Below are 16,999 nucleotides of genomic sequence, written 5' to 3'. Positions count from 1 at the left end.
TCACCTGGCCTCCACATGTGCATGCAAACACATGCACAAGAAAAGGGCACCACAGCAGGACCAGCATGGTGCAGCTCGGGAGTAATAGCACCATGCCATACAAGGCAGGCTGAGAAAAGTCCAATAGATTAAAAGTGTTTTTTACCACACAGGCCTCAGCCCAGTAGCCATCAAGTCATTAGCATGAATTCACTCAAGTGGGTATGCTTTTATGGTAACTAGAGTATACTGTATACTTCACATTCGGAAAGTCAATACAGCCTATGTGACACAGACAGACACACACACACACACACACACACACACACACACACACACACACACACACACACAGGAAGGTTAACCCCAGAGAAGATTCCAGGACCCCTTTCAGATACCATAATCCACAGATAACTCAATTCCTTTTGTTCTAGTTAGGCTTTTAATTTTTTTTCCCCTCAACTTGATACAAGTTGGAGTCAGCAGAGAAGAAGGAACCTCAGTTGAGAACTGCCTCTATTACAGGGGCCTGTAGGGCATTTCCTTGATTAATAATTGATGCGGGAAGGTCAAGTCCTACAGGCAGTACCACTTCTTCCTAGGCAGGTGGTCCCAGATTACATAATAAACCAGGCTGACAAGCAAGTATCCATGTTCTTCCATGGCCTCTGCTTTAGCTCTTGCCTCTGCATTCCTGCCTTGGCATCTCTCCATGATGGACTGCAACTTGTAAGCAAATAAACCCTCTCCTAACCAAGGAGGGTTTTGTTAGTGTTTTATGAAAGTAACAGAAAATTAGAACAGCTTTACATACAAAGGCACATAACCTATGCATATCCCCCATATATTTAAAACATCTCCAATTACTTACCATACTGAATACAATGTAATGCTGTATAAATAGTTATACTGTTTTGTTTAGGGAATAAAGACAATAAAGGAAAAACCTCTACATTTATTACAATGTAGCCTTTCTCCAATACTGCTGAAGAAAGGTTGGGTGAAGGGATGGACTCAGAACTCATGAATTTAGCAAGAAGTACAGGACCAACTGTCTTAACTACTAGAATTAAGAAAGCCAGACCGGTAAGCATGATGGATTCTAGCTATGAACTCTGATGCCATCTGTTTCTTTTTAGCTGGCAAGTGTTGGGCTGACAACTTACTATGCTTGGCATGGGCAGGCACTCCTTGTGGAACATGTGTCGGCAATGGAAGACCACCACACTGAAGGGCTTAGCTGCATCTGCAAGGGGTTCAGGACAGAAAGAGAATTCAGTGCATCAGACAGACTCGGAACTGGTTCACCCAGCCTTGAATGGATTTCCCAGCAAGAGGCTGCAGTTGAGGAGGCTTCCTTACACAAGCATCTTGAGCGGTGAGGCGCCCTTCGTATAAACTAGTTTACAGGTTACTTACTTGGCCTCAGCATCAGCTACCAAATGATAAGTGCAGGACAATTTCACAGCAAAAATCGTGATGTTTACTTGAAAAACTATAATGTATGTGTCTCTGTGTGTCCTGACCACACTCCAATGACCCCATGCTGAAATCAAGTGTGTAACTTGATAAAATGTTTCAGTTCACCTTACCTCTGCCAAGACCTCTCACTGAGGCCTGAGGCTGAACTGGGTCAGGACCCCAGGCTTGCTGCATTTACTACACTTCTGTTTGGTCAGGTCTTCTCATCTGCTTCTGCTGTGTGGCCAGCTTAGATTAGTTCTGATAAGACATAGTGCCCTCCACAGGAGAAGCTGAGGATATAACTTTACAGAGACATCCATGACCCTGTTCCACTGAAATGCCAATAAAGTAACATGGTTTACAGAAGCACTTAAAACCTAAACCTGCTCCCTCAGGAACAGAGCTTCTGTGAAATGACTTCCCATGTTTCCATGCTAAGGAGTACTTCCTATTGAATACTTCCTGATGGAGGACTCTCATTGGCTAATAAAGAAACTGCCTTGGCTTTTTGATAGGGCAGGATTTAGGTGGGTGGAGTAGACTGAACAGGAAGAAGGAAGTGAGGTAGATAGCTTAGACAACTGCCCCGCCTCTCCTCTCTGGGATAGTCGCCATGAAGCCAGCCACCAGGTCGGATGCAATGAATCTCTGGCCCAAGATGGATGTATGCTAGAATCTTCCCGGTAAGGCACCACTTCATGGTGCTACACAGATTATTAGATATGGGTTAATCAAGATGTGAGTAAGAGGCTGAAACTAATGGGCCAGGCAGTGTTTAAATGAATACAGTTTGTGTGTTGTTATTTCAGGGCATAAGCTAGCTGGTGGCCGGGAGCCGGGTGGGATGAAAAGCAGGCCTGCCCTGGAGCTCATCACTACAACTTCCTAACACCAGGTACTGAGCAGCGACACCTTTGTGCTTTTCCATGCTGATCTGTATATTAGTTATCCTCACCACTATGCTTTGATTTCTACTTTCAAACTAGGAGCGAGCGTCTTTTCTCATGTCAGAATGTTCTTTCGATAAAGAACCTTTTCTTATGTATGGAGCTCTACCAAGAAACAGAGACAGAAGCCTCTACTTTTCAGTGAGCCCTCCAAATTTGATGCTGAGTACTGTTTTCACCAAGGTGGGCTATGGTCTAGGTGCCTAAAACTACAGTCAAGATGAAGCCACTCATCGACTGATCCCCAGATATACACGTGGGCCTTCCCCTAAGAATTAAAATATGTAGATGTTTAAGTTTTCATTTTCCATTTCTTTTGAAGAATCTCAAAGAAGGGCCCTGAACCAGGTCTAGGAGCATCGCCTGTTAGAAGTACCAGCTTCTAGGCCCACACCCTGAACCTCTGAGCCCTGTGGGGCCAGCACTGTGGGTTCTTGCAAAGCTCCCAGGTGCTGATATACCCTGCTTTGTAGCCAGCAGCATCAGCGTTCACGGGAGCAGAGACCCTTCCTCAACTGTAAAGTCATACAATTTTTCAGGCACTCATTAGCCAATTTCAAAATCTCAATTCCACCCATCATGAACACATGTTTGGGAAATGATTTCCCCTGCAGGCATCTTACCTGTTGGGAGGATGGGAGAGAGGCACGATTCACAGATATTCTCTTCTGTAAGAAAACACACACACTGCAGGTTAAGCACATTTCTGTTTGCCTGGCCTCTCTGGAAAGCATGGCACATGGTTCTGAATGTTCCTTCAGCTTTACCCACCATCGACCAGAACTCCTTTCATTTGGGTTCGGTGCATTTTCTTCAGTAACGACAAAGAGTCAGCAACGAGGATTTTCTTGCAGCCTTCCCGAAGCAGAATCTAGTGTACATGTTTAAAAAGAAAAGACCATTTAGCAATTCTAGTATCAAGAGTGTCTAACTGAGAAATCAGTCAGAGGCACTTATTGGTTCTCTTGCCTGCCAAACTTTGTCAAGTGAGCTAGGCATTATTTGTTTTTATGAGCACATGGTGGCATTAGTAAAATCAAGTACAAATCCGAACGTCTTAAAAAGACCCTGCACTAAAATCCTACTGTTATCTCACAGGCTTTTGAATTTTGTGTGTGGTTGCTTGCTGACACTTTGGTTCTTGCATGACTCATGGAGATCAACCTTCCCATCTTTGCACAGGATGGAAAACCTGTCATTCCAAAGCCATCTACTCACTTAATAAACCCATCTGCTCTTTGAGAAATGGACTGGGTCCATCGTGAGCAAGGCATTAGGTGCAGATGAGAAGCGCGCAGAGAAGCCTGTGCTTGTGGGTCACCGTAAGTGCTCTGGTGCCCTTGGCTTTCTTCACAGTGAGGTCATTGTCAGCTCTAAACCTAGACATGCGATTTTCTTCCCCAGGTGTAAATTGGCACCACTGGGAATGGGAGTGGGGAAAGCAGCCACAGTCCTCCATGGCAACCACATGCAATGGTAAACCACAAGAACATCAGCTCTGGGGGAATCCAGTTAGAGGCTGCCCAGCTTACATGATGGGACATATTCAGGATCAGAACTGCCCCTGTGGCTTCCATGTTTGGGTGTGACAAGCAAAACTACATGATTTTAATATTCTGTATTCACTTTGATAGGACTTTGGAGGGCCTCCCTCCTCCTTTTTCAACGTTTCTATGAAAATGTATCTTACTATATAGGAATCCTCCTGACTCAATCTCCCAAATATTAGGTTTACAGGTGTGTACCTCAGTGCTTAGACTTAACTTCCCTGTCAGATCATACTAGAAATGTAACCTTTTAAAGCTTCAAATAAACAGAAATCATATAACATACAGGAAAAAGAAGAAAATCAACACATCAAGAAAGACATTTACAAAATATTGATGCTAGCAACCTTTCTGAAAATTGACAAGCAATTACATGAGGCTGTTGCCTTCCAATATCAAAACAATAAACTCAGTATGAGCTCCTCTGGCAAAGGTCTCAGGAAGCAGAGTGACACTCTCCAGGGCACACGGCCTAGACAAGAAAGGATGGCAGGCACAGCCACGGAACCAACACAGGCCACAGGCTGCAAAGGAAACAGCAAAGCCTAGGGGCTGAGAACTCTTCCCCCAGGACTGCGTTTTCACCGCAGGTACAACCTGCCTGCTCACATCCGCTAGGAACATTTTCAGTCTCAAGAGTCCATGAGAAGAAGATCGACAGTAATACTCTCTGCCCAATGTGATCAAAGCCACAGCTCTAAGCCAGAGAAAGACGGAAACATTCAGATTGTCACCGGCATGATGCTAGTAAGGTAGTTAACAGAAAATGAGTGTCCACGCTCAGAAAATGGTCGTTTGGACTCAATATCTACAATAGTGTAGGGCAACCAAGGCCAGAGAAGGAAAACAGACAGTACACCGCTGTATAAGCAGTCTCTTTTCTGTGCTGGTTCCCTCTGACGTCATTTTCAGAAATGAAAATCAGTTTGAACTGTTGAATAGAAGAAAGAGAGAGGTAAGACAGATTGGTTCACTGCATGGAGCTGACACAGGAATGGACTTCATTAAGGAAAGAAAAGGGCATTGCGACTACATGAGCTACGATGGGAAGAATATAAGAAAGGGGCAATTCATTATATCACGGACAACAACATGAATGAAGTCTCAAGGGGAAGAAGAGCCTTCCCTTTAATGCATAAGGGTTGGCGGCAGAGGAGAGCCATGAAAAATCCCCAAACAAAGGAAAATATCTGAGTCTTTTTCCTTTCGGGAGGTGGTGGAAGTTCTCCACCACACGATTTAGTCCAGACTGGCCTACTTGAAGGAACATTAAGGAGTCAGGTACCAGGGCAGGACAGGTAAGGAGCTGTAAAGTCTCAGCACAGTAGGGAGAGCTTCCAGGCAGTGGGATCTGGTCTCTCTGAGTGATCATGGTATTAAAGAGATAGGCTACGATCTAACCAAAACAGCTTTACCTGGTTAGACTCCAGCACCTAGAGAACAGGAGACACACGATTACCAATTCTGCTTACTAACCTTTCTGGTTTTAAGAACTCCATCCAACATAAACCACTGCCTTCTCTCTGCTTCATAAAACTAGTTTCTTTCTCAAAAAAAATATTTATTGACAATTCTCAGACGGAGAAATATTATCTTTTCAGAAGCTCTTTTTTCATATGGAAGGTCCTTCTATTTTTCCCAGATTATCCACATCTAAGGACCAACTTCTTCCCATATTCCTTCAACCACCCTTGTTCTCTCCACTTCCCCTTCATCATTTGTCTTAAAGAAACAAGCTGCAGCTGTATAATCAATGGTCCATCCCTATTCTATGGTAAAGTTAGATGAGAACATACTTTTGGTGTTGACAACCTACGTGAGACCTTAGATTTGCTCCATATTTTTTTCTGATTCCTCCAAAGCACATCACCATGGATAATAATTCCAAGTAAGAGCAAAACTGTAGTCTCACAGATACTTCACAAAGCAATAAAGAACCACACATCAGAGAAATAGCTACGGCTCCTTAGAAACAGCTGCTGTGGGGAACGTGCCAGAAAAACTGCCAAGTTTCTGCAGTTTTTATTTGAAAAGGCTCTGAGCACTGGGATTTTGCTGGCTTTGCCTTATTCACTTTGCATGTGCTTGTCCTTAGAAAGCAAATGGCTGCCAGCTAGCTGGCTTCCAAGCCCCGTGAGTTTCCTCACTTCCAGCCTCGTCTTGAGGTCATTGGTGTCATGGGACTTCTGCTTGGAACGCTTTGCTCCTGTTGGATTATTGCCAAAGACGACTAAGTGCAGAGAGAAATAAAATGCATAAGATAAATGTGAAGGTTTAGTTTTCAGTTTAAAAAGACTTTAAAATCATGACTATTTAACTCAATGTAACACAGAGTATATGTGAACTAAATGGATCAAGGAAGTGATGACTGGCTGACGCAGGACACCTGTGTCACTTAAACGGTAAGATCAAACTGAACTCATCTGCAAAGAAAAAAGTCCATTTGGTCTCAAAAGCTTATTTCAAAATTTGCAAGTTTAAAAACCATGTCAGGAAAAACACAGAGAGGTTAGATAATACATGAGTGAAAAAGAGATTCATGCCCCCTCCTCAAAGGGCAGGCACGAAAGAAGTTGACTGTGTCTTAAATTGACTGTGTCTTCGATTTTAAGTAGCAAATGCAAATGCAGGAAATCTGTTTGCAGACCTGGAATGACTAGGGAGCATCTGGGAAAAGAGGCCTCAGGTGGAAAATTACTCACTGCACACCACATGATGACCTGGACAGCTCAGGCCTCTGTTCTCAACAAGGACTCGGTCCCCACACTTCCTGCTTCCTGAGGAACAACAGGTTTACTGTCTTTTCTCCAGAGGGAAGTCAGGAAGTGGTCCTGACTGGCACACGTTTTACGGATTACCTGTTAGGGCTGATGCCGTCCTAGAGGAAAAGTTCAGTATCTTCACAAGCCAGCAAGTCACGACCGTTGGGAGTCTTAGAATACTCTGAGCAATAGCGAGCGCTAATGCTAATTAGAGTCCCTCTATGAACCTAAAATGTCTGTCAATAAGACTGGCAAAAACAAAGTGACTAGTTACCAAAGGCTCTGATTTCCACTTCCCTAATTGCACGGGTATCTTGTGAACACGCTCAACTCCGCTACCTTCCAGCTAAGGAGAGCTGTTGTCACGAACTATGAAATGGTAACATCAGAAGAGTTGTTAAGTTTCCTCACAGTTCCCTTCCTCCCTCTGGTTTCAAATAACAGCTGACTCCACATTTCAGGGCCCACATCACTACCCTGTAAGTCTCCTCTCTGACCTCAATGCACTGACTACTTTAAAAGGACACTGGGAAGGTGTATGGCAGCACCAGTAACAAATCCTTCTAGACCTTTATGTCTGAAGGGTTTCATTACACTAGGGTCACTGCCTTACCTCATACATAGGATTCCTGGAAATTCATTGGCCTGTAATACTTCCCTTAAATTTGGAAGACTTATGGGGGATTGTACTTTTTTATTATAAATGAGAACATGAAATATAGTTCTATGAAACAAAAAATAAAGACCGATATAATGAAATAAAAGCATGTCTGTGAAAATCTTCCAGGAACTGCCAATGGCTCCAAAGAGACTTGAAATATTTTTATGATGATTACAATAGGATGCTTAGGCAAAGAAGATAAACAAATGGCCACTGATAAAAATGAGCAGCTCTTCCTATGGAGAGGGAGGAAGAGAGGGAGAGGGAGAAGGGAAGGAAGAGGGAAGGAGAGAGAGAGAGAGATATCTAAAGTCTTCTTCAATGAGTCGGAAGCACTCTCGGGAACTGCAGCTTTTCTCGGCATCTCCAATGGGGCCCGTGCTCTCCACTGGGCTAGCCCTAGTGTGATAGTTTCTGTGGGTCTGCCCTCAACTCCCCATTCCTTCCTCTTCCTCCGAGTAGCTGTTCTATCCAGGTACTGATGGATAACAATGACTCTCTGGAGGCACTGGCAAAAGACTTCTGGGTCTCCTTAAATCGCTACCCAACTGCACATTTACATGGTATAAGGAAAGCTCTCTATGCATTTATAATTAAGAGGGGAAGGCACTGATTCAGGGGATCCTTTTTATGTTAAATGTTCATTTTACATCTCATGCTTTGTATTTTCAGCTGGCTCAGAACCATGCAAATTTGTTCATGGAAAGTGGATGAATAGTGAGACTGCAGGCTTCACGAGAAGAACACAAGGAGGGTGTGCCAGGGGCTTCTGCTGGCATCACAGGGCTGGTAACGGAAGCATGGCTTCACCTCAGAGACCCAGCTCCAAGCACCAGTCTAAGAATCCACTGTCAGGTAGAGGTGTCACAATGGTCCAAAAACACTTTTTATGCATCAGATTTGAAGCCTCAAGCATATTCTACTCTACCTCAGGAAGTCAGGCCCACCAAAGGGCAGGATACTATCAGTCTCACACCCAGGGTATTCTAAGGTTGACTATTGGCTTCATTACCCCCAGAGCCCACTCACAAACCTGTGATGGGGTTTCCTAGTCTGGATTACTGTTGTACATTCCCGGGGAACTGCAAAAAAGCAGGTGCTTCTCTTCTCCTGCTTCTCCATATTAGCTGGTTCCTTGATTCTTACTCTCTTCTTTTTCTTTCTCCCTCAAATAATCTCTCCAGGGTCATCTGCAAACCTCCAAGGCCATTGTCCATGAACACCAGCATAAGGTCAGGCTCTGCAGAACAGGCCCTCAGTCTTTCTGCCTCAAATAATCTATCTCCTATGCAATGCTCCCAAGAGAAGGTTCTGGGCTGTCCACCTCCTCTACAGAAGAAAAAAACCCACCTCTTTCAAGTTGTTCCTTCCAGTCATCTCACAGTTCTCTGAGGACCACAGGATGCTGGAATTTCCTTTGTAGTTCCCCCTTGCCTGTACCAGCCATTTCTCAGAGTCCATTTGGTTGATTCCGTAAGTTCCTGGCATCTCAATTTCCCACCTAATTCTTCTCCGACCACTTTAACCCCACCCTCTTTGAACACCTTCACTACAGCTACAGAAATGTTACAGTATAGTACTACACTCCAGAGAGACAATCATTGTCCCTCCTGGTCGGCCACTTCTGCACATGCACATTTTCTCACTGATTGCTGGTGCCATCCCCGAGTTTGGCAGTCCTCTACCTTACACCCTTCACAGTGACCCGTGACGTGACCCATCTGCATCACAATGTTCTTCCTACAACCTGGACAACGAATACTGTTTCCAAGAATGCGAGTTCATCTACTAAGACAAAAACACTTCCAAGTGATTGTAGGGAGAATGGTCTGCATTTTAAAAGTAAATGTATTTTAAACAGTTTTGAGTCCTAAGGATGCTACTTGGATTCTGAAACATACTCATTGTTCAGTTTTGTAAAGAGAAAAGTTAAGATGCTTATTAACTTGTGTGTTAATTATTTATGTGAAATAACAGGTTCCATTCTTTTTAACACAAATTTTGAACTGAAGGACAGATAAAGCAGCATCAGTGTACCGGTCAGAACAAAGCTCATTAGATCCATGTTTAAGCGTGTTCCAGGCACTGGAGTCCTTCAACGGCTGCAAGGAAAATTACTTGAGTGTTTAAAAATATATCTTATTCTCCAACTGCACATAATATTTATTTTCTCTACAAACATTTTGTGACCTGTTCAAATATTCTTTGTAAGTATTCTCATGCCCTCTTCAATGCTACGCTGTATTACCACCTAAGTGAAAATATGCTTCCTCAAGAGAAAATCTGGAAGTGATTGAGGAATCAAATGGCTTTCCTAAGCTGAGATGTTTTCAGTGTCTCTATTTGAACAGATTTCCAGTAAATTGCAGTCTGACAGACATCTAAGTGGCTTAGAAATACTTATTTAGAAAAGGATTAATAAGCTCACTCCCATGCTCCTTTGTCTAAGGATACTTACCTGCAAGTTATAATCTTGCAGAATTTTAACCAAGGAATCTCTCAAATTGGGAATCTCCATTCCTTCCTTTATACGGTGGATTAGTAGAATCGGATCCACATGTGTGCCAATGTTGTTTAGTAAGCCAGTAATAAATGCTACAAAACACCATGCAAAAATAACACATGAGCCACTTGGGAGGCAGAGGCAGGCAGATCTCTGAGTTTAAGGTTAGCCTGGTTGAGAAAGCAAAATTTTGGACGTCCAGGAGTGTTACTCAGAGAAACCCTATCTAGAAAAACAAACAAACAAAAACAAAAAGCCACCCACCCAAACAAACAAAAACCACATGAGCAATATTAGGATGCACTGTATTTGTTCACCATTCAACTTTAGATCAAAAGTAACAACCTATTTCCTTCAAGAAAAGTGTTTAAAATGTGAATTTCTAAACTCTCAAGAACTCATCCTCTTTACACTGAAATTACACTCTGAAGGACTAATTTCACTCTCAGGCTTGCAGAGTCAAGAGGTCTGACATTTCTACATGGGAGGGGTAAAAGTCCCCAGAACTTGCACTGCTGAATTCATTGTGGATGCTTTCCCATGAAAACATTATTACAGTCGTCTATCTATTCACGTACATTGATTTATACTCTCTCTCTCTCTCTCTCTCTCTCTTTCTCTCTCTCTCTCTCTCTGTGTGTGTGTGTGTGTGTGTGTGTGTGTGTGTGTGTGTGAGAGAGAGAGAGAGAGAGAGAGAGAGAGAGAGAGAGAGAGAGAGAGAGAGAGAGAGAGAGAGAGAGAGAGTGCATTCCACTGTGTGCACGTGTGTGGAAGTGAGGACAACCTAAGGCAGCACTTTCCTTCCGCCACGTGGGACCTAGGGATCAAACTTCTCCACCAACCTACCTTGTCATAATTTTAGCACAGTGTACCCTGAGATAATTCTTCCTCACATAACGGGTTATAATGCATACTGACAAGAAGCTTTACAATCAAATGGCCTCTCTGCTTACGTGGCTTGTCAATGGAATACAGAATCAGGTCTTCCCAGAGTTCTCCATCATCTTGCTCCTTGGCAAACTCGATTGCTTTATCAACATCATGTAATTCCTCCATAATCATCTTGAGGGCACTTCGACTATTTCCCATTCGGCCTAGATGGGGTGAGAAAGTGTGGGATACTTTATTCATTTAAAAAAGAAACAGAACATTTCTTAATTGGTTTACAAAGCTTCAAAGAAGACTAAAGCTGACTTTCTTACATAACACAAGAATTTCTTATTTTGACAGTCAAATAAATACTTCCTATTTATTGAATGCTCCTGCTGTTGTGTGGAGTGTTCACTGGATGTTGTTATGTGAATGACATCATTTACTCTCACTATAATTCTAGGCAGGATGCTTTACCTAAGTCTCTAATTTTAAAATTTTTATTTAATTTTATCATTTAACTTTTTGTGTAGGAGTCTCTTGGTTGCATGTATGTACACGTACCATGTACATGTCTACTGTTCATGGAGACCAGAAGAGGGCACTGTATCCCCTAGATCCAGAGTGGCAAAACTATGTGTCATGTAATAGCTAGGGATTGAACCTGGACCCTCTGGAAGAACAGTAAATGCTCTTAACTGCTGAGTCATCTCTCCAGCTTAAAACACTGAATATTTTGAAACATTTTTTCCTTTATTTTGAGACAGCCTCACTATGTAGATCTAGCTAACCTGAAATTCATTATGTAGATCAGGCTGACCTTGAACCCACAGAGATCTACTTGCCTCTGCCTCTTGAGTGCTAGTGTTAAAGGGATGTGCCATCAGGCCTGGCTTAATATTACTTATTACTTTTTTTTTTTTTAATAGAAGAGGAAATACGGTATTTGTAACTTGGGAGGATCATGTAGCCACTGAATTATACAGCTGGAGTCCGAGCTGGGCTGGTTGCATTCTGCCTTCCTTCTCGCAGGCCTGTAATTTCTTTTGGAAATTCTGATACAGCTAAGACTTTAAAAAACTTGGAAATCATTGTGCCTCTTCTGCTCACGAACCTGTGGGCGCTTCCTAACTTTCACAATCTGCTATTAGAGCTCATGTGGAAGGCCTTATGCAGTAGAGGCCAACTGTCGGGCTGAGGTTTATTCCATTTACCCCTGTCCCCTATTCCACGCAGGGACCCAAAGGGTCATGAATTAAGTTCTAAAACATAAAGATGAATTCAAACAGATACTTCCTGTTGGATCACATCGAAAGAAGTAAATGAACAGATAAGCTATTTGAAGGTGTGAGGAGAAGCCTCAAACTGTGCTCATGCAGAAAATACAGCCTCAAATGTTTTTCCTAGGGAAAGCAGATCCCACGACTGGGCAGTTCTACGGCTGATGCTGAACATCCATGAGTTTGCTACTCCACACAGAAGATTGGGAGACTCAGGTTAACAAAGGCCGAGGGAGCCGATGACAGTGAGTGGTGTGTGGAAGAAGGCTGTGGTGTGAGAAACACGGCAGGTGGGCCGGGAACTGATGCCAGAGAGATGCTCACATTTAGTCTACGCTGTGTGTCTCCAGCACCTGCACAGCTCTCATGCACTCTGGAAGACAAACATGTCTAGTTTCCTGGCATATGGTATACATGGCACCCCTGCTCTGCCATGTCTGGAGGTGGGCAGCAGAGGAAAAAGGAGCACTAAGAGCTACAGTATATTATGAAGCTTTCCTCTTGCTCTAAAGCACCATATTCTAATTATTAAGAATGAAAATTTTGAAAACAGAAATCGTTTCATATCAGTGTGGTGATATAAGTCAATTATAAACTAAAGGAGGAAAAAATCTCCAAAAGCCAAAAAACCAAATCTGTCAGCTCATCTACAATTTTAATGTATTGTGCAATATGACACATTTTTGCTTGCTTTGTTGCTTTTTTAATCACACGTTTGCTATATGTTCTTTAGAAGCATGGCTCTAGTAAGTCTTCCTATGCTACTGAGCTTAGGACTCTCCTTTTCCATGTGTTACAATTTTATACACACTAGGCTTGAATGTCTGTCACTTTGTCCTCAAATCTGTGTCCATTTTTACACATATTATGACAAATCTTCCCCTTCCCCCACTTCTATGCTTATGGGACTAAAATAAACAAATCTACTTACTCAGGAGATAAACTGTCTCTTCTACAAAGTTTCTTTGTTGGCAGATCTCAAGAGCCTTCAATTAAAGCAGGGAGAAATGTTACTATGGCTTACCAAACTGGAGAATAACATTAAGAGAGCCACTTAAAGATACTTACAAACTTGGCAAAACTATTCATTGTTTTCCTTTTAAAAAAATAGAACAAAAGAAAACACATCTCTGTGGCTCTTTGTTTCCATTCACCTTTCAGAGTTACTGGATCTACACAGCTGAACTGAGAACCCCTGAAGCCACACAGTGTTTCCTCAGCAGAAGCAGTGAGCAAAGTTGAGATGTGTTTTCCTATTAAGCTTTCTCTCTTCTAGATGCTTCCAATCTCATCTATAGTCACTGGTGTATTTCTCCTCTCACAGTGTAAAGATGCACTGTGTACTGATAAACCACAGTCACTCTAAAACAAATAGCATATATTTACTTTGTTCTACCTGCTAGATGCTGAAGGATCAGGTTGAACCAAGGGAGCAAAGGTGAGGATAACAGTAACATGAAAGGACAACACTTAAGGAGACAAAGGAGCCAAGAAACAAAGAAGCAGAAGTCTACCTCAGAGTCTTGGGCACAAAAACAACAACAAGAAATGATCGTGTCTTTCCAGAGGGAGTAAGACACTAATCCATGCCATACTCTGGTGACAAGCTCCACAGAGAGGCAGCACCTGCATCAGGCACTATTCACTAAAACCACACCTCAGACCGTCCTCCTGCTGTAGCCACATGGTGACCCCCAGCTCCTCCAGCCATCCTAGTATGGCGTTATCCTCCCTGACCACCTCTGCAACTTTCTCCTCACTCCTAACTCCCCACTCTATAGAGGACTGGAGACAAATATTGCCACAGCTTCACACTGGACCAGATTCTAATTATTCCTCCATTTTCATCCTGCACGTGGCTTCATAATTTTTTATCACTAGGATAACTAACTACTCACAATTTTTGCCATTCAATGTGACTCTGCAGGGACCATGTGCTTGTTAAGCCTATTGCTTAGCACGATGCTGGGTTCACAGTAGGTCTGTAATGAGTGTTTTTTCAAATGAGGAGACAATAAAGGTTTCAGAACAAGTTAACTGGGTTGCATATTTAAAGTAGTTATTTAGAAACTACCAGCCAGGCAGGTGGTTTTGAAAATAAGAATCAAAGCCATAGAAAGAACAGCTTGAGTTAATCATTTCTTTCTATTCTGTGATCTATCTTAAGAAACAACAGCAGGAGCTAATCTTGATTTTTTGATTTAAATTTTCCTGCAGACTACATATTTAAACAGGTAAGGAATGGGGTGGGTCTGATCACAAAGCTCAATGTATCTAAATAAGAAATAAATAGGGAAAAGAACATCATCTCAGTACAGAATAGGGATGAGACCAGGACAGTGTTTCAGGTCACACACACCATTAAAGCCAGAAATGAGCCTCACTGGAATGGTACATTACAGAGACCACTCACTCTACATGGCTAGTTAGTTTACATTGATTTGCCATGTTTTAGATACTCAACGGTCAGCATCTGAACTGATTATATACCCACAAGGATGGTCTAGGCCTGCTGAGCATGCTACCTGGACACTGTTACTGGTTATATCTCCCCATCCTCATGCAGGTCTCCTGCCAGGAATCACAACTGCCCAGGGTTCAATAGATCATGCTGTACTGGAGGACAGCTTTCTACAACAGCAAGCCTTTGAAATTTGAGTTTCCTAGATTATTAAAATATTTATAAATGGATTCTAACTGCACCTGATTATTCTCCTTAAAAAGAATGAAACTCTAGAAATATGTAGGAGTTTCTGAGTGAAATATAAAAGTGAAGTATTTACAAGACATAGAATTCTTCTATTACTGACACAAATACAAATGTGGCAGCATCTTTATTTTAGATTATCAAATGTTGGACACTATGATCCTTCTATAAGAAAGACTTTATATGGACAGAGAGGGAGAGACAGAGAGACAGACAGACAGACAGACAGACAGACACAGACACACAGACAGACACAGACAGACACACACACACACACACACACACACGGAGGGGGAGTTTTAGCGCAAAGGTGAAAAGTAAGATAACTGACAAAATGATTAAAAAAGAAGATGTACAAGCAGTATTCTAACATCTTTTACTTGCTTCAGCATAAAGGTGATAGGGGAATTGCAGGGTAGCAAGAGGAACATTGTCAGCAATAACTTAACAAGGAACAAGGACTTCTACCCAGCCTTGACTTTGATGTCTCCTAGTTAACCTTGCTTTAAGTCCTTTAGTGTAAATTCTATCCACTTTGTGTCACTGGTGTGTTCACCCAAAGGACACACACTGCCACCTTGTGAACATTGTTTAATATGAGATCACAATTCAGTTATAAACCTGCCAAGATTATAATGATTGCAACATCTCTAAGGCATGATCAAATCATAAGATCACATGTGTAAATTATAGTCCAAAGACAGGTTTGCAGCTGTATTTTTCTTGATGTTTACAATGCTGAAGAATACCTCTGCTGCTATTTTAGTGAGCATTTTAAACCTGAAAATACAATTCTTCGGCATGGTGAAGAACGTGGGACCTGAGGGTCAGAAGCCTAGACTCCATGTCTGTCCTCAGCTCCTAAGCACTCTGTTCAGAGCCCAGTCTCAGCTGGCCAGGTACCAGACGCCTCTACCCACCTACAGGCACTTCTGTGGAGATGGAGCAGTATCGGGAGAGCGAAAGCACAGCAGGGCTGAAGGCATCAGACTGTGAAGGAACGCGCTGTTCCTCAAAGAGCAGTAGTGGCTAGAAATTCTTACAAAGTCTGGAGCTCCCTTGCAATCAATAATTCCATAAAAAAAACTTAGCACTGAGTTTTGAGTTGATGAACTGTGCTGATTTTAAGTCCTGAAATTTAGGAGTGAATAGCTGAGATCCTTACTGGGCTTCTGATGTACTACTGTCAGAGTTGCTGCAAAGCATGAATTTCAAATCCCACAAAATAAGGTAGGCATGAATACTTCAAAATTTCTAGTTGCCCATTTGCAACTATTATTCATTTCAGCAATTACCCAAGCCCTGAAAAGGCAAATAACCTGACGTGGCAGAATTAGTCCTTTGAAGTTAAGAGGTTTCTGGGGAGGGAGCATTCAGATATTAAAGATTGTAATTTATATCTGGGTAAAGAGGCCCCATGTCCTGTGTGTCTTTGAGCTGAAACATTGAGGATGTATTCCACCATTCGCCCCCTGTCATCTATTGGGTGTCACAGATGTCACAGACATCCCTGTCAGAGTCTGAGATGTTGCGTAATAGGGATTCTACCCTGTCATTCATGATAGCTTTCTCTGTTTATGGTAAACATAAATGATAGTTTTAGAGGTAATTCAGTGTATACAGAATTCTTATTTCTAAGGAAAACAGAATGAGATCATTCGTGAATCCATAAGTCATGAGTATGTGTCAAAGTTAGCTTTGTTTCAAAATAAGGCTGGGTAACACTTTTATGTAAGTAGTTTTCCTACCATGGATCTTGACAAAGAAATCACATCTGATTTAGAAGCTTCAGTACCCACAAGCAAAAGGCCATTTAAAGTGTTAAAAAAAAGTCAACCAGTGCATTGATTCCTTTACCCAAATGAGTAGACAAAGTCCTTCCTTTGACTTTGGACAAAGGAAGTCCAAAGTTCCTTTGACAAAGTCCTCCAAAGACTTTACAGGTGACTAGGAAGTCAGACGGCTGAGGCAGTTGCAATGTGACACAGCGAGTTGGAGAAACACAGAAGCGGTAAATGCTGAGAAAAGATGGACGCGATCCCTCTTTATCAACCTGGGTTCCTGACTGCAGCAGCTACACTGGTTTTGGGCAGTGCCCACTCTCGGGCTCTTACCCCAATCACCCTAATTCTGAGAAAGAGATGCAGACTTTTGATATCACTTCATGGTATTTGTTGCCATGGATTAAATATTTATTCCAATTAAGCCTGTTACAGAATGTCTGTGCTCTGCCCCAAAGTCTAACCCAAAGGACCATGGCTCACCACAATGAGCTGGCA

The 16,999-nt window shown here is 42.4% G+C and overlaps 1 protein-coding gene across 1 annotated transcript in view; it reads right to left on the bottom strand.

The window, feature by feature from the left end:
- Vps41 (VPS41 subunit of HOPS complex) overlaps positions 1-16,999 on the bottom strand; it is a 139,699-nt gene that overhangs the window by 1,103 nt on the left and 121,597 nt on the right. Inside the window, exons 23-28 of the mRNA XM_038333530.1 lie at positions 12,945-12,999; positions 10,817-10,957; positions 9,819-9,955; positions 3,162-3,261; positions 3,014-3,058; positions 1,146-1,225 (exon numbers count right to left, since the gene is read on the bottom strand). Coding sequence (XP_038189458.1) covers positions 1,146-1,225; positions 3,014-3,058; positions 3,162-3,261; positions 9,819-9,955; positions 10,817-10,957; positions 12,945-12,999 — 558 coding nt within the window. The remainder of the gene's footprint in view (positions 1-1,145; positions 1,226-3,013; positions 3,059-3,161; positions 3,262-9,818; positions 9,956-10,816; positions 10,958-12,944; positions 13,000-16,999) is intronic.

Source organism: Arvicola amphibius, chromosome 6 (assembly GCF_903992535.2).
Source record: "Arvicola amphibius chromosome 6, mArvAmp1.2, whole genome shotgun sequence".
Taxonomy (NCBI): domain Eukaryota; kingdom Metazoa; phylum Chordata; class Mammalia; order Rodentia; family Cricetidae; genus Arvicola; species Arvicola amphibius.
Note: the sequence above shows the minus strand (reverse complement) of the source record. Positions and strands in the feature narration are given on the sequence as shown.